Source organism: Scyliorhinus torazame, chromosome 17, assembly GCF_047496885.1.
Source record: "Scyliorhinus torazame isolate Kashiwa2021f chromosome 17, sScyTor2.1, whole genome shotgun sequence".
Classification (NCBI taxonomy): Eukaryota; Metazoa; Chordata; class Chondrichthyes; order Carcharhiniformes; family Scyliorhinidae; genus Scyliorhinus; species Scyliorhinus torazame.
Window position 1 is genome coordinate 42112989 of NC_092723.1, and position 23283 is coordinate 42136271.

The 23283-nt window shown below is 44.1% G+C and overlaps 1 protein-coding gene across 1 annotated transcript in view; it reads left to right on the plus strand.

The window, feature by feature from the left end:
- The window catches only part of LOC140393837 (protein FAM107B-like), a 61417-nt gene extending 40318 nt beyond the window's left edge, over positions 1-21099 (plus strand). Inside the window, exons 4-5 of the mRNA XM_072480353.1 lie at positions 6450-6594; positions 20413-21099. Of these exons, the coding sequence (XP_072336454.1) occupies positions 6450-6594; positions 20413-20532 (265 nt within the window). The 3' untranslated portion in view covers positions 20533-21099. The remainder of the gene's footprint in view (positions 1-6449; positions 6595-20412) is intronic.
- Positions 21100-23283: the final 2184 nt, after the last annotated feature.

A 23283-nucleotide genomic window follows, 5' to 3' on the forward strand; every position in this document is an offset into this window, starting at 1 on the left:
CCAATATAATATATACTTTCCCTTTACAAATATTGCTGACTTCAACTTCTGGAACATTGTCCAACTTTGCTCTTCCTCCGTCCATTTGCTGCTCAAACTTTCATCCATGTCTTTGTCACTTCCAGATTCAACTATTCTAATACTCTCCTGGTCAGCCTTCCATTCTCCAACAATGTAAATTTCAGCTAATTCAAATCTATTCTCCTTATCTCAGCTCGCGTAGCACCCTGTCCTCAAAGATGCACATTTGTCCCCTGCCCCTCAATAGGCTTCCAATTTAAAATTGTCATCCTCCCGTTTAATTCTCTTCATGAGAGAATTAATCCTGTTCTCTCGACCACTAACAGCCCTTCAAAGCCCCCAGAACTTTGTTTTCTGACTTTGATACCTTGTGCAACCTTCCCCCTCCCTTGACTCCTCCACTGATGCCCATTGCTTCAGCAATCTAGGTCCCATGGTCTGACCATGTTTTAGTCAGTTTGCCTAATATCTTCTCTGGCTTGTAAAGCACTTGGATCATTTCATGTGTAAGGGTTTAGATAAAGCCAAACTACTGTCAAGAAGTGCCTATTAAAAGATTGTCACTGTGAATTCCAAGAAAGATGGTAATTGATTTGAGAGGTGACACACTTCGGAGAAGAAATGGGGTTTAGAGATGGGGTGGTACTCCTTGTTTGGCCTTAATCTTCATTCTCAAGCCCCAGCGATCAGACTTGAGTGTATTTGGCACACTCAAGTTTAGCCATCCATCATCAGACCTGTAAGATTGGATCACAACAAGTAGGATCAGGCCTGATTCTTTTCTGCTGTAATGATGCACTTTTACGGACTTCATTAGAAATACAAAAGGATTTATTAATAAGAAGAACTGACAGCAGTACAGCACCTAGTCCCCTAAATGTCTACTGCCTAAGAGAGGACTCCACCCCTTGAGATGATCACCCACTCTGTACCCAATTGGTCCTCCAAGTGAGGTGACCTCCTACTCTGCTGTGTTGCCCTTAAAGGGACAATCACCACACATCACATCACCCCTCCCTCCTTTACTCTTTTATACAATCTTCTGAAACTAAGTTACTCAGTCCTAAACTCTAACTAACCATTATGTAGGTGAGTTGGACAATCATAAATTGAGTCTTTGGACGGGTTTTTCTGTACCTTCTGGAGCAGCTTAATTCTGTAGACTGAGATGCCTCCACAGGACCGACATTAACAGGAACTGCAAAAACAGGTAACTCTTCTGGCACAGGCAGTTCATTGCGACATGATTCCATGGAGACACCAGTTATGCCTATTGCAGGTCGATCGGGTACTTTGCCGCTTAAGGGAAACATTTCCTGATGGCAACACAGACTGCTTGAGTGTCTGTGTTCCTCAAGTGATCCACGTTTTTACGAATAATCTTCCCTGCATGTCTACTTGGTAAGGCAGGAGTCTGGTATCCGAAACAATGATTCTGGGGATCAAACTTGATCCACTACCGTGGTTTCATATTATTATTAATATGTTCTTGTTTTTATTGTTGCAGTGCCAACGACTCATTGATGATATATTGAGACTTGTGTTCTTAAACATGAATACTTTTATTAGTAAGCTTTAACTATGTTACAATTCCAAATATGGTCTTGCCCGTTTTTCTCACAATCTCGGTCTGCCACGTGTGAAGAAATGGTTGCAGTACTATGTTTATGATGATTAAGACATATGATAAACTTTCTTCTCTTCCCAGCATTTTCATTCAGCATATTTTTCATCAACCACTTTATTATATTGGTTCTTGTGCTATTATATTGTGCTTTTCCATCCACGTGATCATTTCAGAATTCTTGTTCTGGCACGTAATTTCAGTTTCTTTCTCTGTCTGAATTATTGACTCTGCTGTCAATTTCTATGTTTTTACCTCCTTCAGTTAATTTTTCATTGTCAAGCTTAATTCTTCAAGCTCTTATTCTCCCAGTTCAATTCTTCACTGGGCTGTTCTATTTTCTAGTTGCTCTCTCATGGAGTTCACCTTATTCTCCAATTGTCTCATTAATTTCTCTTCCTTCTTAACTTCGTTTTGTAAACTTTTGAAACTTTTTTTCAAGTTTTATGTCAATCATTTCATCCTCTTTTAGTGTCTTCTCTAGAGCTTGAATTTTATTTGCTGATTCCTCTTTATGTTCAATAATTCCTAGTTTCTTTTGAAGTCTTTAATTTCAATATTTCTTCCGCGTTGAATCTATCATGTTCGTACTGGACGTATACATTTCACAAATGGAGCCTTCATTTCGACTCGTCTTAAATTCAACGAAACCCTTTTGGCTTCACCGTTGGCCAGGTCTGTCACTGTTTTTTGAGTTGTCCTCTGTCTGGGGTCTTCTCCAATTTTTCTATCCATAGCCGTTTGTTCCTTCTTTTGGCTGCCACTTTGAGACTGTCATCTTTTCTTTTTCACTCAGTTGTCAGCAACTGCCAGTTTTCTCTATTTTTCCCACTCTTTTGAAGTTTTGGTGCGAACCTGGCTGCTCTTCTTTGAATTTTTAAAATTTTACTTTTACTGAAAGAAAGCCCTTTTGGCGATCACTGGAGTTTTTCTTCTCATTTGGCTGTTGGGAGAGTCCCTCGGCTGGATTCTCCATTCCTGAGGGTAAGTGCCAACACCAACAGAGGATCCATGGTGTTTCATGATGGGAAAGTGGGTGCGAAACCCTCGCTGATTCAAGTACTGGTGAGGGCCAGCACCGGCGCCGCGTGAAACGCCTGCAGAACGTGCAACAATGGTCGAAGAATTGATGGGTCCCGGGCCACGCATGCGCAGGGCTGACAAGCTGCAGCCGGACACACCTACACCCCCCACAAACACACCGGTCACGCAGGAAAATAAGGCGCTGGCCATGCTGGACCATATACCCACCCACCCTGGCCACCACCCACCACTCCCCCCAGCCCTCGCATAACCCACCCGGGCAGCGGCACGGACCTCGGCCGTGTGTGGCGGCGCTGGACACTGTCCGCATGCCAGCACGCCAGATGCACGACCGCTGGGACCACACGTGGCCCGCGCCATCAGGACCTCGGCCCATCGGAGGGAGAGCATCACAGGTGGGCCAGCTGATGATGCGCCAATGACATTGCGACTGCGCGTGGCGCGCAACCCGGTGATGCCAATTTGGAGGGGGTAGAGCATTGCGAACCAGAGTCAAACCGGCGCCTACCCCGATTCCGGAGTCGAGAGCCAGTCTCCGCCCGATTAATGTTCCCGATTCTGGCATCGGGCTATGGAGAACCTCGCCCCCTTTTTTCTTCTGATGTGGCAGTCTTTTTGTCAATTTCACGTGGAGACATGTGCTCTCGAGGTCCAAGGGGCCATTTAAAAAAAATTGCTAACTTTTATTAAACAGGGTGAGCACTTCTCTGCTTGATTGAAGCCCATCATTGCTGGGATTGCTGCCACGGAACCCCTGCAGTCTCTGCTCCTATCGGGAGCTTATCAGTTTCAGCCTCTTTATTTTCCCATGCTTCTGGACATCTCACTGCAGCTCCTTGGTGCATTTTCTTTTACCCCAAGCACTGCTACTTCTGCTCTGTTCTTCCTCAACAAGAAACTTTGCATAAACTCTGTTACTTTTTAACTTAAGTGACTTTTTTTAAAAGCACAGCTTTTGCTTCTCATGGTTTTTTCTCTTGATTTTATATGTTTCTAAACTTTTGACTGTAATGGTCAATTCAGGTTTGTTCTGCGTATGTCCCTCAGGGTCTGGCAATATCTCAAATGGGTCTATTCGGGTGAGGTTTTTTTTTTCACTTTTTGATTAAACAGGATACTCACAGGGGTCAGGCCAGAGGCAGTGACTAGATAATTTTATCCTCATCGCCAGATGTACTTTCACAGACTTCATTAGAAACACAGAAGGATTTATTAATAAGAAGAACTGTACAGCAGTACAGCAGCCACGCGGCTGCATCTAGTCCCCTACATGTCTACCGCCGAAGATAAGACTCCACCCTGGGGTGATTATCCACTATGCATTCTAAGCTGTCCCCCAAGCCAGGTGACCCTTACTCTGCTGTGTTGCCCTTAAAGGGATAGTCACCATATGTATCTGAACTAGAATCATATATGGACCTATAAGTACACAAACAGTTGCAGTTGGCAGCAGCTTGGTTGCTTGGAGTCTGACAACTGATCCTGTGACCTTCGAGCAATGGCATATTTATTCATTTGTAACTAATTCTCAACTGCCCCTTTACTCCTCGCTGGTCAGCCTGAGGTTAAAACCTCTCAGAAAATAGGCTACCAGAGCACTACCAATTAAAGTGAGTGCATGGATCAAGGTTGTGACTGGGTGACAAATAGAATTGAACTAGCAGCAATGCTGTTTCCACGTGTTTAAACAGAGAGCTCCAGGAGAACCAGGGGGCAGAGGTGACCATTACTAAGGAGAAGGTTCTGGGGAAACGGAAAGGTCTGAAGTTGGATAAGTCACCTGGACTGGATGGACAACACCCCAGGGTCCTAAAAGAAATAGCTGAGGAAATTGTGGAGGCATTGGTGATGATCTTTCAGGAATCACTGGGGTCCCAGAGGACTGGAAAGTGGCTAATGTAACACCACTGTTTAAGAAGGGAGGGAGGCAGAAGACGGGAAAATAAAGGCCGGTTCACCTGACTTCGGTCATTTAGAGTCTGTTATTAAAGGTGAGATTGTGAAGTACTTGGAAGTGCATGGTAAAATAGGACTGGGTCAGCACGGCTTTGTCAAAGATAGGTTGTGTCTGACAAATCTGTCAGAGTTTTTTGAGGAGGTAACAAGGAAGTTAGATAAAGGAGAACCAGTGGACGTGATTTATTTAGACTTCCAAAAGTCTTTGACAAGGTGCCGCATAGGAGACTGTTAAATAAGTTAAGAGCCCATGGTGTTAAGGGTACAATCCTGGCATGGATAGAGGATTGGCTGACTGGCAGAAGGCAGAGAGTGGGGATAAAGGCGTCTTTTTCAGGATGGCAGCCGGTGACCAGTGGTGTGCCTCGGGGGTCTGTGCTGGTACCACAACTTTTCACAATATACATTAATGATCTGGAAGAAGGAACTGAAGGCACTGTTGCTAAGTGTGCAGATGATACAAAGATCAGTCGAGGGACAGGAAGCAAGGGGGCTGCAGAGGGATTTGGACAAGCTAGGAGAGTGGGCAATGAAGTGGCAAATGAAATACAATGTAGAAAAGTGTGAGGTTATGCACTTTGGAAGAAGGAACTTAAGCATTGACTATTTTCTAAATGGGGAAATGTTTAGGAAATCATCCAGAGGGTGGTGAATCTGTGGAACTCTTTGCCGCCGAAGGCTGTAGTGGCCAAATCACTGAGTGTCTTTAAGACAGAGATAGATAGGTTTTTGATTAATAAGGGGATCAGGGGTTATGGGGAGAAGGCAGGAGAATGGGGATGAGAAAATTTCAGCCATGATTGAGAGGCTGAGCAGACCCGATGGGCTGAGTGGCCTAATTTGGCTCCTATGTCTTGTGGTCTTATGGTCTTATTTCAGTTAATAATCATCTCATCGAATATCACCTCAATATTGTGATATAGGAAAATAAACCAAGCAATGATTTTTAATATAATGCAAAATATCCAGCATGTAGCCGCTGGTGTAAATGTTAGCTGTTGCAATATTATGCTCCAACTAACTTCTAGAATTTGGAAAACAAGTGTTCACTAATCTGTAATTGTCACTGTAGTTTAGGCAGTTCTAAGTAGCAAAATTTAGCAAAACAATCTGATGAGCCATCGGTTAAGTTTTTTGTTGGACAAAGCTTTGGGTGCTTTTTAAAAGTCAGATACGCATTTGAAGGTTTAAAAGCAAACAACCGCTGAAAAATTCAGTTAGATTAAGATTTAAGGTTGGTGATGCAATCCCACAGGAAGGACCCATTGCCATGGTAATATGATGATTTGCAAGGGCATTTATAGCTGTTCCTTGCTTGTCAAGTGTGCCAACGGCCATCACTGATCTATATAAATAATATAATTCTTGCGAAATGGCGTTGCAAATCAAGAATAAAAATTGTGTTGCCGTAAAAGCATCCCTTGGAAACATGATGGCACTGGTGGAATGGAGTGATTAAATGCATAACAACAGTGCTTATCTAAACAATCATCTGGTGCAACTGGGTGTGACTCTACCTTCGTATTGGTGAATCATCTATGAAGAGCAAAATTAATTAATAACGTGCAAGAGCTTTCTTAATGCACTGTACTACACGGTGAGCATGAAACATGTATTGACTCTATATTATTGCTACACCAAGTAAAGGTCCTTAACAAAATAAAGAGAACTCAGCGGCTTTTCATTTTTAACTTCAGCTTGAATTTAAAAATTCAACTTCGATCTTTAAGGGGCTATTGACTGAGAAAAGAACCCTTGAAAGACAGTTCAGAATTAGACAACCTCTTCCTTTTCTCTCTCTTAGGGGTTTTGTATTGCAGAACAAGCCCGAACTTGAACGGGTGATGATACAAAGAAAATACGACTTGCTAAGAGAACAGGAGAAAGCTGAGCAACCAAGAACAGATTTTGAAGAGGAACTTAAGAAAAGATACCAGAAACTGCAACAGGTGCGCTTTGCCCATTTGTACCATCTCACAAAATCTCATATCATTAATCCAACATCAACTACCACAGTTTCTACAACACTGTTGTCCAATAGAAATCACTGACAACCACTATTGCAGCTAAGTTGTCACAGTTTTAGACACGTGCAAGAACTCTGGTAGGAAACATCTTGCGTGACCTTACACAAAACAGATAATTGTACTTCACTTGTGTATGGTCACTTAACTAACAACAATCGTCACTCACTAACCAGTAAAGCAGTAAGAAAAATGGAGGCGGGGGAAGGTGGGGGCGGGGAAAAGTGTGGGGGGCGGGGGGGTGATTCTTACTCTCTGCTTTTTGTCTTACCAATTTACCAACAAATACACAATGAAGTAAAGGTTCACATGGTCAAGATTCCTCTTGCTTCCATCGATAGCAATTCGAGCGAATCAGCTGAATCGATAGATTGTGGCGTTTTAAGCGTGAGGTAATATCCAAATTCACTTATGTCATGTTTTCTACAATATTTCATTTTGGTTCGAAAATCAGGCTCCATCCATAAAGCTGGCCATGCCCCAATCACAATGACAAGCACACCATAAAAGTCTTTTACATATCAAGCAATATTTAATTTTCTAGCGATGCACTGTCAAATTTTGTATTTGCTGTTATACAAATGATTTTTTAATGGAAGTTTGAAGCATAACCTAAGAGCACAAATTGAAGTGCCCATTCCTGATTGTGCTCAAAGCAAAAGCTGTACCCTCACATTCCTTCATTAAGCAAATGTAACAACTGAGATAATGACCTGGATTTTCACCAATTCGGCTTGACTCAGCAACCCTTTAAAAATGGCGGGTGGGACCCAATGCAGCAATTCCCGCTCCCATTCCTGTTTCTGGCTATTTTCACCGGCGTGGAATAAGGGTGTGAGAGGCCAGTCCATATAGAACACTCACACCGCTTGCCAACTCCATTGTGAGGGTTGGGTAGTTCAATACCTCTGCAATTTTTATGGAGCTGAGCTCTTTTGGTAATCATACGTGATTCATGGCCTCTCAGACGAGACAGGAATCACAGAGGAACCCCAGTCTCAAGTGGGGAACCAAAACCAAACAGTCACTTGCTCCTGGAATTCCTCCATTGACAGGTTTTGAAATACAAAGAAGACGTGTTTCCAGTTTCAATAGTTAGGCGCTGTATTGCAAGGTAGATGTGTTTTCACTTCAGCGTTTGATTAAACGACTCTGTCCTGCAAAGGTAAACTGACCATTACATGGATCAACATTGTGTAAGTGTTGAGATGCAGTAGAGTCTTTTCCCATTTAGAAAAGTGCTCTTGTGTATTCAAAATTAAAGAAAACACTGCTTGGGATCTCCATTGTAATAATCTTGAAGTACTTTAAATATCTAGAGCCCCTGAAATGTGGAAAGAAAACATTAGTAACTGTCACACAGCTGATGTAGCTTAGGAAAAATGTAAATATCTGTTTTTGTAACTTCAATAGGCTCTACTGTATGTTCACTGGAATGGCGTGTAATGACAGCTGAGCCCATTATGAATGCTTGGCTGGAGGGTGCATAGGGAACTAGGAGGGGGTAAGGACCATGAGGGTTTGAGGAGCTGACATTCATCATTAAATTGGCACTAAATTGCCAGTAAATGGATTAAGGGTTCATAGCCTGTCAGCCTGGTCATCTGCCTGCCTCCATTGCCATATTGGAATTACTCTAGCGGCAGAGGGTCAGATTCCATCTAATCCTTGATTTCCCATGAAAATATGGCCTCCGGCCTATTTTGAAGATGGGTCAGATGGGGTAGGAAGTTCCCCAACTCGATCTTCAGCTCTTCCCCAAACATCCAGCCCAACATGTTCAATGAAGGTGTGTCTATGACTTATTTTCATTTAATGCAATTAAACACATTTGGATTCCCAATTAGTTATGCCTGCACTTGACATGACAGATCTATAAGATATCTCTTTTGAAAGTTCTCTGTCCGTATAATTGTTTGTTTTTTGTTTGCCTTCACACTGCTCATTGACCCCATTCTATGTAACCATATAGTTACTGTAAGCCCCACTTCCTCATTTAAATAATTTTAAAAAATCATTCTTTATTTTAATTTGGTTTTACATTCCTTTGATAATTTTCTCCCACCGGGCCAGGCCCAAGCTTGTTTCCTGTCTGCCTGACTCAACATCTCTTTACTCCTGCCCAAGTGCAGCTGCTCAGCTTCTTTTCTCAATCAAATGCATACACCCTGCCGCACCCTTTCAAGACAATGTATCTGGTTGAACATTACTGACATTTAATTAGGCTCTTAGCTCATGTGCTTATGTGAATGTTTTGCTGTTAGTTTAATGGAGGCATGAAATCGAGGACAAAGAAGATTCATGCATACATGTGAAGCTCTCCAGATGGTAGCCAAAGCTTAATTTCAAGTCAAAAGCTTACACTGGGCACGATCTATCCAAATGGAAGCGCAATTAGCCAAGTGTTTCCCAGCACTTGGAGCATCGGGAAACACCATGTTATCGAACAACCATTTGGTTAGATCGGGGTACTCAGCAGGGAATGCGCGGCCAAGGATGATTTAGTTCCGTTTTCTGCACTGAGGAGCTCCGCTCGCCCAAACTCCTCAGTGCAGGGCGAGAACGGGACACCATTTTTAAATGGCATTTCGATCTCCCGACCCCCCGATACAATGCCCAAGCCCCAACTCACCTATAAGGGGGTCTTTGGCAACCCTCACCCCCTCTGCAATCCCGCGCACCTGCACAAGGCACCTCTGGTTCCGATCCCCATTGCACACAAAATGACGGCTTAGCACCCTGACAGTGCTAGGGTGCCACTCTGCCCAGAGGGCAAGCACCTGGGGGCCTCTGATTCCCTGAGAGACCCCCACTCGTGCAATTCCATCTGGTCCCCGTTTGTGGAGACCAATACTGAAGGGCGCTCACCCAAGGTCTCCAAGGTGAGGGGGTTAGAAGCATGCCTTGGTTAGATCTTGAGAATGCATATTAGAGTGAGACTAGCTGTCTCGCTCGAATGTGGAGATTTGCCAGAAAGTGATCCCGCCCTCAAAGAGCGGGATTCACATCGCGACGTCTTACGAGATCGCGTTAGATCTCGCAAAGCATGGCAAATCAGGTAGATCCTGGAAGGGGGATCTACCGGCATATACCAGTCATGCCACGCTGCTCTTCAGGCATAACACGACCAGTAGATCTCACCCACTAATTGTAAAAGGGAAGGGCAATAGAAAGTACGGAGAAAGGGGCCAAAGAAATTAGGGGAAAAATAGAAGAGTGATGAACTGGCCGCAGAAAAATACTTTTCACTGTACTTCGGTGATGTAACAATAAAGCAAATCAAACTTGTGAACTGCTGCACAAAAAAGATGTTGACCATGATTGATAAAAGGGTATTACATCTGTAAGACATATGGGTGAGGAGGAAAGATCAATACTTGGAGACATTTAAATACAGGAATGATAAGAAAATGACTTTGTACCATGGCAGCAGAAACTGGGAGCCAAAAGTGGAAAGAAAAATACAACAGAATGTGGAAGAATTGGACAGTATGACATAAGCAGACAAAATATGAGAGAAAGTTGCACATACACAGTGCGTGTGCAAAGATACATACTTTCCCCATGAGCAACACCACAGATTTCAGAGCTTATATGGACCATACTGAACTAATGAATTGTCACTCTGTTATTCTGCTTTTGACAAAGTGGTTGGCAGAGTTGTGATTTTTACAGACTACACAAGTTTGTATGTTGTTGGAATGGCCTCATTCAGCTGAGTCCCATTGGGAGATGGTCTCATTGAGCAGTTGGCGAAGGTTCCAGAAGAATAATGGCAGTTTGGATCAGCAGTTCAGGAATCCAGCTCCTAACCAAACTGGAGAATGGTCAGATACATTTTGGCTTCCTGATAAGTTGGAAAAGAATGGAGTCGGCAGAGATGTGGAATTTCCACCAATCAGGGAAGTAGAGAATTCCCCTTTTAAAGTTAGAACCAGTCAATTTGACGAAGACCGACGTGTAAAGTGAGGTTTGGCCTTAGGGGTCTACGTTTTTGGTGCTACGAGATGCAACAGGGAATAGATTGAATTTCCCTGAAAGCTGTATTCTATTCACTCCTATATTGCATGTAAAATTATTCAGCTGCTTGGTTTATAATGGGCCTCATTAAAATGTTATCAGATTAGGTTCTGGAAGACAGAAGCAATGCATGTGGGGGATTTTGGATAAAGTCCTGTGGCTAGAAATGGAAACAACTTCACAAAGAATTATGGAAAGTGGCTCAGCACTCTCAGTATGTTTAATCCAGGATAAAATACATCTCACTGTAATTGTTTTTCTCTATAAGGTTTGTTTCAGATAACAAAAAAGACTGCATCATACGAGTGCAACCAATTATCCTCTATAGAATAATAGAGCACAGAAGGAAGCCATTCATCTCATCTTGCCAACGCTGATTTAGCCACAGTCATGCTCCCCTGCTCTTTTCCCTTTTATCTTTTTACCAATGTTTGCAAATTGCAAAATAAACTATGAACCATGCAATTTGTTTTGTTTTACACCAGAGGTACGGTTCCCTTTTGAAAATTACACCTTCCTGTTTTTTATACATAGTTCCTCTTCAAAAGTGGTGTTCATATTGCAGCCTACAAAACATTAGCATTTCATTCTAATCCAGATCATAAGGCAGAATTTAGTGCCCTTCCCTTTGGTGGGTTTGTTGCCAGGGGAGCATATCATCAGGCAGGAAGGTTGCAGGTGGGGACACCACTGTCTTTCTGCAACTGCCCCAATTAAGTTTATGGTGGCAAGACCCAAGAACAGCCTTTCTGCCCACCTCCAATTGAAGCCCCTAAGGGAGCAACAACAGTCCACTTAAAGGGTTCAGCCCGCCACGACTGGTATTCATCCAACAGCGGTCAGGGGACTGGCAATGCCTGAAAAGATTAACACTGGTGTGTTTTATTATGGGTGTCTGGGGGCTTTCCTTGTAAATAGACACAGTGCCTGATGAGGGGCCTGTTGAGAGCTGCCCTCTGTCCTTGCTGCCTACCCCACCCCCCGTCCCTCCTCCATGAACTTCATGCACTTCTTCCGCCATTGCTCCCGTGTACCTGGATCTATAGTGATCCTTGGCCCCAGGTGTGTGTAGTGCTGGCAGAAGCCCCTGCCTACCTTCTGGCACTGTTGATCAATGAAGCCTCTGATTGGCTGGCAGCTCCCTGCAGGCAGGCCCTCAGCCCCAGGGTTTCTATATCCGGCCGCTTCGGACCGACATTTAATGCTGTGATCATCCACCAAAGGAGGCAACGCAGTCCTCTCCCCAGCTCTTCAGCTGATGGGCGAGACTCCCGTCACCTTCATTAAATACCGCCCATAGTTTAGTTGTTTTTTTTGTTAATGATACCATGAAGAAGATTATCTTTGTAAATGTCACAGCACTAACCCTGGAATGAGCCATTTTGATGACAGTAGGACAAGGAAGCAATCAATTTTAGCTTTGAAATAACGTGTCAGTATGAGAGGCTGTGATTTAATGTCATGGCTGAGATTTTGGCAATAAACTATTTGCACTGTCATAGCTTACAATGTCTGAGCCCTTTTAACTCATTTGTGTAATTCTCCTTAGTGCATGGCATTGGGAATAATCCTGAAATGACTACTTTTGAGGTCATGTTTTTAAATCCTTTTCTTAACTCTTCAAACTCTTGCTGAAGGGCTTCAACATATTTTCCAGCAATGTCATTAGTTCCAATAGGGATCTTGATTTCTGGTTTCTCCCTCACAGAATTCCTGCATCTCAGAATTTGCCTCAGACTTCTCCGTATATTTTTAAGTGCTCCTAGATTTTGTAGCAGGAAATATATCCTACTTTCAGATGAGCTTCCTCAAAGAAAAGAAAGATTTGACACAAATTTCTATGTAAATCCATAACCTACGAGTACTCGTTGAGAATTCTTAACTCTAATAAAGATGCATCTCCCTTTAGTTTCAAATACATTTGTTTTTTAAGTCACTGAGGGAATCTGTTAAGGAAAGAATCGGTTTGCTAATCCATCATCTATTTAAATTTAGATTGCAGGTATGTGAAAAATCTCTTTCCTGCTTTTGTGATGATGCACACAGATATAGATATTCAGAAAATCGGCAGTTCTGTTCCTGACTGAAATATTTTGAGCTGCTGTAACTGTCCATCATCGACCTCTTTCCATTCATAACAATAGCTTTTCTTCTCAACCCATACCATCTCTGAGGAATCATCAAAATTCCTCTTTCTCATCTACAATCTGCCTTCTGGAAAAGAAAATCATCTGCAGGGATGAAGTGGCTTACACACACATACACCCACCCACACAGGCATACACACTAATGACCCCCAGCTACCTAAGGATGCTTGCACCCCATCCAGTCTTCAATGGGCTGTAACTTCTTCCAGCAAAGCATAAAGAAAACTAGAAGACTGAAGCCAACACCTTTTATAAATTCTGTACCCTTTCCACCAACTCCATTCTCTCTGGCTGATCCAGACTGTTTGCATTCTTGCCATCCCATTTCCCATCGAAACGAGTTTCTGATTCCATATTCCATGATCATTAATACAGTTCACATTCACTATTATAACACCACCTGCCTGCACCCTTACAATAGCCTAAAATTTTCATACTTCTTTGTTACGTCCAGATATAATATCTTGGAATTGCTCTCCTGTCCAACCAACCATCTTCCATAAATGTCACATTTTTCAAAACTCTACTGCTTGCACCCCCTCCTAAATCATGCCTTACTTGCCTAAATCCTTACCCTTGATAACCTTTGTTGGCTTCAATTCCACATGAAAGCCTCAACTTTTAAAGTTTACATTCTGTTTAAATCCCTCCACAGTATCACTCCTTTCTTTAACTGTAACCTCCTACAGTCCATCTCTGAATCCATGTCTGGATTTCCTTGGGATATTTTCTCAATTAAAAGCACTAAATAACTCAAATGCATTTTGTTTAACTGTTTACTCAAAATACGATGACTAAAACACCAAACCACACACTATCAATAAAGCAAAGTGTTTTGTTCTGTGGTAAATGAGTATCAACAATGCTTTATTTTAGCTACAGAAAGTAATGTAAAAGATGAAGTGAGATTTTAAAAGCCTCTTATCAAGTGACTGCTTTGCAATCGAGCTCTGCACCAAAGATTATTACCATCAACGAGTCTTACATTCTACAAAATTCGATATTATTTGTTACTTGCCCAAGCATTGAACATAAACTGGTGCTGGTTTATATGTAAATCATGTGCTGATATTTCAGATTCCGATGGTGATGTAATCATTGGTAGAGGGAACACACAGAGTAACCCAGGCTATAAACCACAGGATAAAAATGTCTAAGATAAATGAGCAGTATTAAAGACCAGGGGCTCCAAAAATTGATTCTCCCGTTTTGCTGGGGGATAGCAGGAAGGCAGCGTCGAGCACCCAGCTGAAGCTGCTCATACGGCCTGGAGAACTGCCGGGTCTGTGGCTGCGCATGTGCACTGCGACGGCCTGCAGCCGTGCTTCAGGGCGGAGGCCGCTTGTGGACCCGGCCCGCAAAATAGTCCCCACCTTCGGCCGGCTCGCGCCCCCCCCAGACCACCCCACCACAGTGCCCCAGCCCCAAATAATGCCCCTCTACCCGCGGCATGGCCCTCCCCTGACTGTGGAGGCACTGGACTGAGTTTGCAGCCGCCACGCTGAGTTCCCGACGGGTGAGACCATGAGAGACCCACGCCATCGGGAACTCGGCCAGTCGGGGGTGGAGCATCAGGAGGCGGACCTCAGGCTGCTTTGGAGGGGGCGGAGCATCGTGTAAGCGGCACCGCCCCCGATTCTGTTGGGAATTTGGATTCTCCAGCCTGTTGCCGAATGCGATTTCAACGTCGGCGACTGAAGAATCCAGCCCATGTTCGGGATATAGCCTCAAAATCAGAGAATCCAGCCCTTAGTTTCTGAAACGGAGAATCCCGCTCGGGGGGTTTGTCTTATAAAGAGAGATTTAGTAGTTTAGGCCTGTACTCCAGTTTAGAAGGATGAGAGGCGATCTAATTGAGATATATAAGAAGATAGAAGGTATTGACAAGTAGACATAGAACAGATGCTTCCTCTTGTGGGGAAATCTAGAACGAATTGTCATAGTTTTAGGATATGGGGTAGTGGATTTAAAACAGAGATAAGAAGAAATTACTTCTCTCAAAAGGTGGTGAAGCTGTGGAATTTACTCCCCCAGAGTGCGGTAGATGCCAGGACATGGAGTAAATTTAAGGAGGAAATTGGCATATTTTTGATTAGTAATGGGTTGAAGGGTTCTGGAGAACGGGCAGGAAAGTGGAACTAAGTCTGAGAGGAGATCAGCCATGATCGTATTGAATGGTAGAGCAGGCTCAAGGGGCTGAATTGCCTAATCCTGCTCCTAGTTCTTATGATGTTATGGTCTCACTCACTCCCATTGTGTCAATCACAGGGTGGATGACCTCTGATCACTTTCTTATGTTGGTCTCCAGCCGTATCAAATTTACTTTGATAATGATCCTTGGAAGCATCGTGAGATATTTTCCATGTTTAGTGCCTTCTACAAATGCCAATTGGTGTTGTAGCTGGGAGTCAAATGTTATAATACATTAAATGAGTGGACAAAGCAATGGAAGATGGAATCTAATGTGTCGAAGTGGACTGAGAAAAACAAATCAAAATATGTTATTAATGGGGAGAAATTAGCAGCTGTTAAGAACAAAGGGATTATTAGGTGTTTATGTGCACAAAACACAGCTAGTGCACAGGTAGAAAAATTAATGGAATGTAGGAGTACTATGTGCTCGCTTTGTGTACAAATCTAATACAGGATCTAATAGCATGGCCAAACATAGAACATAGAACGATACAGCGCAGTACAGGCCCTTCGGCCCATGATGTTGCACCAAAACAAAAGCCATCTAACCTACACTATGCCCTTATCATCCATATGCTTATCCAATAAACTTTTAAATGCCCTCAATGTTGGCGAGTTCACTGCTGTTGCAGGTAGGGCATTCCACGGCCTCACTACTCTTTGCGTAAAGAACCTACCTCTGACCTCTGTCCTATATCTATTACCCCTCAGTTTAAAGCTATGTCCCCTCGTGCCAGCCACTTCCATCCGCGGGAGAAGGCTCTCACTGTCCACCCTATCTAACCCCCTGATCATTTTGTATGCCTCTAGTAAGTCTCCTCTTAACCTTCTTCTCTCCAACGAAAACAACCTCAAGTCCATCAGCCTTTCCTCATAAGATTTTCCCTCCATACCAGGCAACATCCTGGTAAATCTACTCTGCACCCGCTCCAAAGCCTCCACGTCCTTCCTATAATGCGGTGACCAGAACTGTACGCAATACTCCAAATGCGGCCGTACCAGAGTTTTGTACAGCTGCAACATGACCTCCTGACTCCGGAACTCAATCCCTCTACCAATAAAGGCCAACACTCCATAGGCCTTCTTCACCACCCTATCAACCTGGGTGGCAACTTTCAGGGATCCATGTACATGGACACCTAGATCCCTCTGCTCATCCACACTTCCAAGAACTTTACCATTAGCCAAATATTCCGCATTCCTGTTATTCCTTCCAAAGTGAATCACCTCACACTTCTCTACATTAAACTCCATTTGCCACCTCTCAGCCCAGCTCTGCAGCTTATCTATGTCCCTCTGTAACCTGCTACATCCTTCCACACTGTCGACAACACCACCGAATTTAGTGTCGTCTGCAAATTTACTCACCCACCCTTCTGCGCCTTCCTCTAGGTCATTGATAAAAATGACAAACAGCAACGGCCCCAGAACAGATCCTTGTGGTACACCACTTGTAACTGAACTCCATTCTGAACATTTCCCATCAACCACCACCCTCTGTCTTCTTTCAGCTAGCCAATTTCTGATCCACATCTCTAAATCACCCTCAATCCCCAGCCTTTATATTTTCTGCAATAGCCTACCGTGGGGAACCTTATCAAACGCTTTACTGAAATCCATATACACCACATCAACTGCTCTGCCCTCGTCTACCAGTTCAGTCACCTTCTCAAAGAACTCGATAAGGTTTGTGAGGCATGACCTACCCTTCACAAAGCCATGCTGACTATCCCTGATCATATTATTCCTATCTAGATGATTATAAATCTTGTCTCATATAATCCCCTCCAAGACTTTACCCACTACAGACGTGAGGCTCACCAGTCTATGGTTGCCGGGGTTGTCTCTGCTCCCCTTTTTGAACAAAGGGACCACATTTGCTATCCTCCAGTCCTCTGGCACTATTCCTGTAGCCAATAATGACATAAAAATCAAAGCCAAAGGTCCAGCAATCTCTTCCCTGGCCTCCCAGAGAATCCTAGGATAAATCCCATCAGGCCCCGGGGACTTATCTATTTTCAGCCTGTCCAGAATTGCCAACACCTCTTCCCTACTACCTCAATGCCATCTATTCTAATAGCCTGGGTCTCAGCATTCTCCTCCACAACATTATCTTTTTCCTGAGTGAATACTGGCGAAAAATATTCATTTAGTATCCCGCCTATCTCTTCAGACTCCACACACAACTTCCCATCCCTATCCTTGACTGGTCCTACTCTTACCCTTGTCATTCGCTTATTCCTGACATACCTATAGAAAGCTTTTGGGTTTTCCTTGATCCTACCTGCCAAATACTTCTCATGTCCCCTCCTTGCTCGTCTTAGCTCTCTCTTTAGATCCTTCCTCGCTACCTTGTAACTATCAATCGCCCCAACTGAAACTTCACACCTCATCTTCACATAGGCCTCGTTCTTCCTCTTAACAAGAGATTCCACTTCTTTGGTAAACCACGGTTCCCTCGCTCTACGCCTTCCTCCCTGCCTGACCGGTACATACTTATCAAGAACACGCAGCAGCTGATCCTTGAACAAGCTCCACTTATCCAGTGTGCCCAACACTTGCAACCTACTTCTCCAACCTATCCCCCCCATGTCACGTCTAATGGCATCATAATTGCCCTTCCCCCAGCTATAACTCTTGCCCTGCGGTGTATACTTATCCCTTTCCATCATTAACGTAAATGTCACCGAATTGTGGTCACTGTCCCCAAAGTGCTCTCCTACCTCCAAATCCAACACCTGGCCTGGTTCATTACCAAAAACCAAATCCAACGTGGCCTCGCCTCTTGTTGGCCTGTCAACATATTGTGTCAGGAAACCCTCCTGCACACACTGTACAAAAAACGACCCATCTAATGTACTCAAACTATATCTTTTCCAGTCAATATTTGGAAAGTTAAAGTCTCCCATAATAACTACCCTGTTACTTTCGCTCTTATCCAGGATCATCCTCGCCATCCTTTCCTCTACATCCCTAGAACTATTTGGAGGCCTATAGAAAACTCCCAACAGGGTGACCTCTCCTTTCCTGTTTCTAACCTCAGCCCATACTACCTCGGAAGATGAGTCCCCATCTAGCATCCTCTCCGCCACCGTAATACTGCTCTTGACTAGCAGCGCCACACCTCCCCCTCTTTTGCCTCCTTCTCTGAGCTTACTGAAACACCTAAACCCCAGAACCTGCAACATCCATTCCTGTCCCTGCTCTATCCATGTCTCCAAAATGGCCACAACATCGAAGTCCCAGGTACCAACCCATGCTGCCAGTTCCCCTACCTTATTTCGTATACTCCTGGCTTAGAAGTAGACACACTTCAAACCACCTACCTGAACACTGGCCCCCTCCTGCGACGTCAAATCTGTGCTCCTGACCTCTATACTCATTCTCCCGTACCCTAAAACTACAATCCAGGTTCCCATGCCCCTGCTGCATTAGTTTAAACCCCCCCAAAGAGCACTAACAAATCTCCCCCCCAGGATATTTGTGCCCCTCAGGTTCAGATGTAGACCATCCTGTCTGTAGAGATCCCACCTTCCCCAGAAAGAGCCCCAGTTATCCAGAAATCTGAATCCCTCCCGCCTGCACCATCCCTGTAGCCACATGCTCAAGCAGCAGAAATATCTACTGTTCCTATCTTCAGCAAAGATTGCATATTTATTTCATTTCAATGCAGCAAATAGAGCTTCAAGTCCCCTGGGGTAGGGGAAGAAGGAGGCAGGGTTTGACCATCTGATCATGTATACTCTAGAGGACTTTTCCCAATATTTACAAAGTTGAGAAAAGTGATAATGTGTTTTAAAAAATAAATTTAGTGTACCCAATTTTTGTTCCAATTAAGGGGCAATTTAGCGTGGCCAATCCACCTATCTGCACATCTTTGGGTTGTGGCGGCGAAATCCACACAAACTCAGGGAGAATGTGCAAACTCCACACGGACAGTGACCCAGAGCCAGGATCGAACCTGGGACCTCGGCGCTGGGAGGCAGCAGTGCTACCCACTGCGCCATCGTGCTGCCTGCTGATGACTTGTTTTGGCTTTAGGTTAGAAACGTGGTGGATTTTTATTTGCACAAACAAGTGTATGATGCAAGTTAGGTAAATCATCTCACCTGAAAACGACAGTTTGGGTGAGACCATAACTATCTCTTTCTGGCATTTGTCTGGCATTTTTAATATATAAATGAGAAAAATCTGCCCAATGAAGCAAGCAATATTTATTATATCACAACACTTTCATTTATTTCTTTTCTTAAAATGAATTTAGGGTACCCAATTATATTTTTTCCAATTAAGTGCCAATTTAGTATGGCCAATCCATCTACCCTGCACATCTTTTTGGGCTGTGGGGGTGAGACCCACGCAGACATGCGGAGAATGTGCAAACTCCACATGGACAGTGGCCCGGAGCCGGGATCAAACCTAGGTCCTTGGTGCCGTGAGGCAGCAGTGCTACCACTGTGCCCCGTGATGCCCTAACAGCTTTCTTTTATATCGGACTTTTAACATAATAAAATGTCCCATGGCATTTCACAGGGGTCCTTAATTTGACACCAAGTCACATGGAGTCATGCTAGGACAGGTGATAATTATTTGGTCAAAGAACGAGGTTTAAAACGCGACTTAAAGGAGAAAAGAGAAGTAGAGAGGTTAAGGGAGGGAATTCCACAGCAGTGTGCAGAGCGAAAAAAATCAGGGACATGAGGGTGGCACAATGGTGCACATCGCCATTGTGCCAATGCTGCCTCACATTACCAGGGACACTGGTTCAATTCCAACCTTGGGTCACTGTCTGTGTGGAGTATGCACTTTCTCCCCGTGTCTGCGTGGATTTCCTCTGGGTGCTCCGGTTTCCTCCCACAGTTCAAAGATGTGCAGGTTAGGTGGATTGGCCATGCTAAATTGCCCCTTAATGTCCAAAAGTTTAGTTGGGGGTTATCGGGTTATGGGGTGGGGGCATGGGCCCAGGTGCTCTTTCAGTGGTTCGGTCCAGACTCGATGGGCTGAATGGCCTCCAGCTGCACTGTAGTGATTACGTAATTCTATGTAAAAGGCCAGAATTGGAGGAGCGCAGAGATCTTGGAGGAGTATACAGCTGGAGCAGGTTACAGAGATAGAGCAAGGCAAGGCGAGGCCATGGAAGGGTTTATAAACAAGAATGAGAATTTTAAAATCAATGCATTGCTGGACCAGGAGCCAATGTAGGTCCACAAGCACAGGAGTAATCAGGATTTTGGTAACAGTTAGGATGTGGTTAGTAGATGAGCTTTAGTTTATGCACACCTTTTATGCATACTAATGTTGTTTTAAAGTGTTTCATAATTTAGTTTTATGGACTTACGAAATAACATTTCTAATAAAAAATGGTTTCACTTTTCTTCAAAAGTATGAACAGGAACAGCAAAAATTGGAAGAAGAGGAGAATGTGCCAGAGTTCGTCAAGGTCAAGGAATCCTTGAGAAGAACAAAGATAGCAGATACTGCAGAAGATGGCCAGATATCTTAGCCAAGAATTATTGTGTTTATCAATATGAACTGTGCCTCTTCAGAACTTATACCATGTAGCGATTGAAAAGGTGAAACTTGTAATTTTCAATTATAAATTGATTGATTTATGTCAAACTTAAGCAATATTTTGATTGAAAACACTTTATTACTTCTCAATTGTATAGTAAACCTTTTGCCACACCTTCACTTCTGCCAATTCTTTCATCATTTTGGTTATTTGTGATTTTCTAATAGGTAACTTCAACCACAACAGAATATAATCCTGCAGTTCATTTGGTCAGTTTAATTGGGTATTAGCCAGGACATAATCTAACATGGTCAGGTATGACAGCCACTAAGCCAACTGGTAAAGATTAAATCTATATTTTATTCCCGGTCCTAATATCCCAGTGATCTCATGGCTAATTGTAATGATAGTTTGCCAAACGTGGGTTTACCTGAACAACACAGTGGGTGAGTTTTTCTAGTCTTGCTGCCATTGCCGGGAACCCATGACGGGGATTGCCATCGGCGAGACCGGAAAATACCGCCAATGGAAATAGCCGGACAATTTTGGCCAACGACTTCAGATTTAAGTTAAGCTACTTGAGTTTTTTAAAATTGTAAAACACCTTTCGCAAGTTAGATTAAGTTGTTTTATTAGCTTGTTTCCAATATTATTTCCAATTTCTCATGTTATAATCATGTACAATGTTATGGACACCTGGTCAGCTCTCAACAGTGGCTTAGAGACTGGACCAGATACAGGGCGGCACGGTGACACAGTAGTTAGCATTGTTGCATCATAGTGCCAGGGCCCTGGGTTCAATTCTGGCCTTGGGTGATTGATTGTGTGCAGTGTGTGTGTCCTCTGGGTTCTCCAGTTTTATCGTACAGCCCAAAGATGTGCAGGTTAGGTGGATTGGCTATGCTAAATTGTCACTTAGTATCCAGGGATGTGCAGGTTGGGTGGGTTTGTGGGGATTAGGTGGGTGAATGGGCCTATTTGGGGTGCTCTTTCAGATGGTCAGTGAAGACTCGATGGGGTGATTAACTTCCTTCTGCACTGTAGGGATTCTATGATTCATAACTTTTAAAGTTTTAAGACAGTGAGGAAAGATTGATTCATTCCTCGAGTGATAATATAAAAAATAGGGCTTGGTTGTTTTATAAGCAAACTTTATTGAAAGAAAAGAAAAGAAAACAATATTTAAACTTTTAAACTTCAATTCTAATACTAACAGATTACATGTAGCTTCTTAACCTTAGCATAGTCATTCCCATTAAACAGCACTTTTCAGAACATGCAGCTCTCATGCCACTTACGTCGATTGAAAAAGGCAATATCTGCATTTACAAAGCAATTTTCTTCTGTTAGGGATATTCATTCAGAACTCTTTTAGAAAGACTGCCTTGATGGCAACTTTCATGACCTCTCTGGTCGATTTCCAAATCTTTTGCAACTTTCATGACCTCACTCGGTGGCTTCCCAAATCATTCTTCAGTACCTATTCAAACCAGAATTCCTTCTCGCTCTCTCGGAGCTCTGACCCGCCCCTAAAACAAAGACTCTCTCCTGGGCTACCCAGACTTGAACCCCACCAGCGTTATCTTGGCTGCTTAATTTCCCACTCCCATTTATACAAAAGAATAGAGCCATGCTATTGATATGCAACTAACCTCCGATTGACAGACAAAGAGGCCATCGGACTCTGTAATGGGCCAATAGCTGGTCAGTCAGGTGATCAAGGCTAATAAGGGTGCTGATAGTGGCACATAAAGATATTAGAAAGTGTTAATGGCAGAACAAATGTAAGTAGTGTGCCAAAGGGCAATTAGGAAGAAGGAACAGATGGCCCAAATGGGGTGGGGTGGGGGGAGGTTGTTGAATTCAATGTTAAGTCCAGAAGGCTATAATGTGCCTAGTCAGAAGATGAGCAGCGAGATTACCCGCAATCGACGCGCCGGCCCGATGCCGGTGTCAAAAATGGCACGAACCACTCCGGCGTCAGGCCGACCGGAAGTAGTGGAATTCTCTGCATTTCCGGGGCTAGGTGGACGCCGGAGCGGTTGGCGCAGTGCCAGCCGGCGTCAAAGGGACTGCGCGAGTACGTGCATGCACCACAGGGCAGGCGTGATCCTGCGCATGTGTGGAACCGCCGGCGTATTCTGGCGCATACGCAGGGGATGTCTTCCATGGCTAGCGCAGAAGGAAGAAGTGCCCCCACGGCACAGGCCCGCCCGCAGATCAGTGCCCCCACGGCTGCTCGACCTATCAGGGCACAGAGAATTGCCGGGGGGGGGGGGTGCCGCTGCCAATGGCCCCCACCGGCGTGGTGTGAAACCTGCCCCCGCCCGAAAACCGGCACCGGAGAATACGGCAGCCGGCGTCAAGGGTGGCGGGGCGGGATTCGTGCCAACCCTCGGGGATTCTCCGACCCAGTGGGGGGTTGGAGAATCCCACCGGAGGTGCTGTTCCTCCAGTATGCGCTGGGCTTCACTGGAACATTGCAGCAGACCAAGGAAGGATATATGATTCGATTTGTTGGTTGAAATGAAAAAATGAAATGAAATGAAATGAAAATCGCTTATTGTCATAAGTAGGCTTCAAATGAAGTTACTGTGAAAAACCCCTGTTGCCACATTCCGGCGCCTGTTCGGGGAGGCTGGTATGGGAATTGAACCGTGCTGCTGGCCTGCCTTGGTCTGCTTTAAAAGCCAGCTATTTAGCCCAGTGTGCTAAACCAGCCCCATTGGCGGCCAATGAATT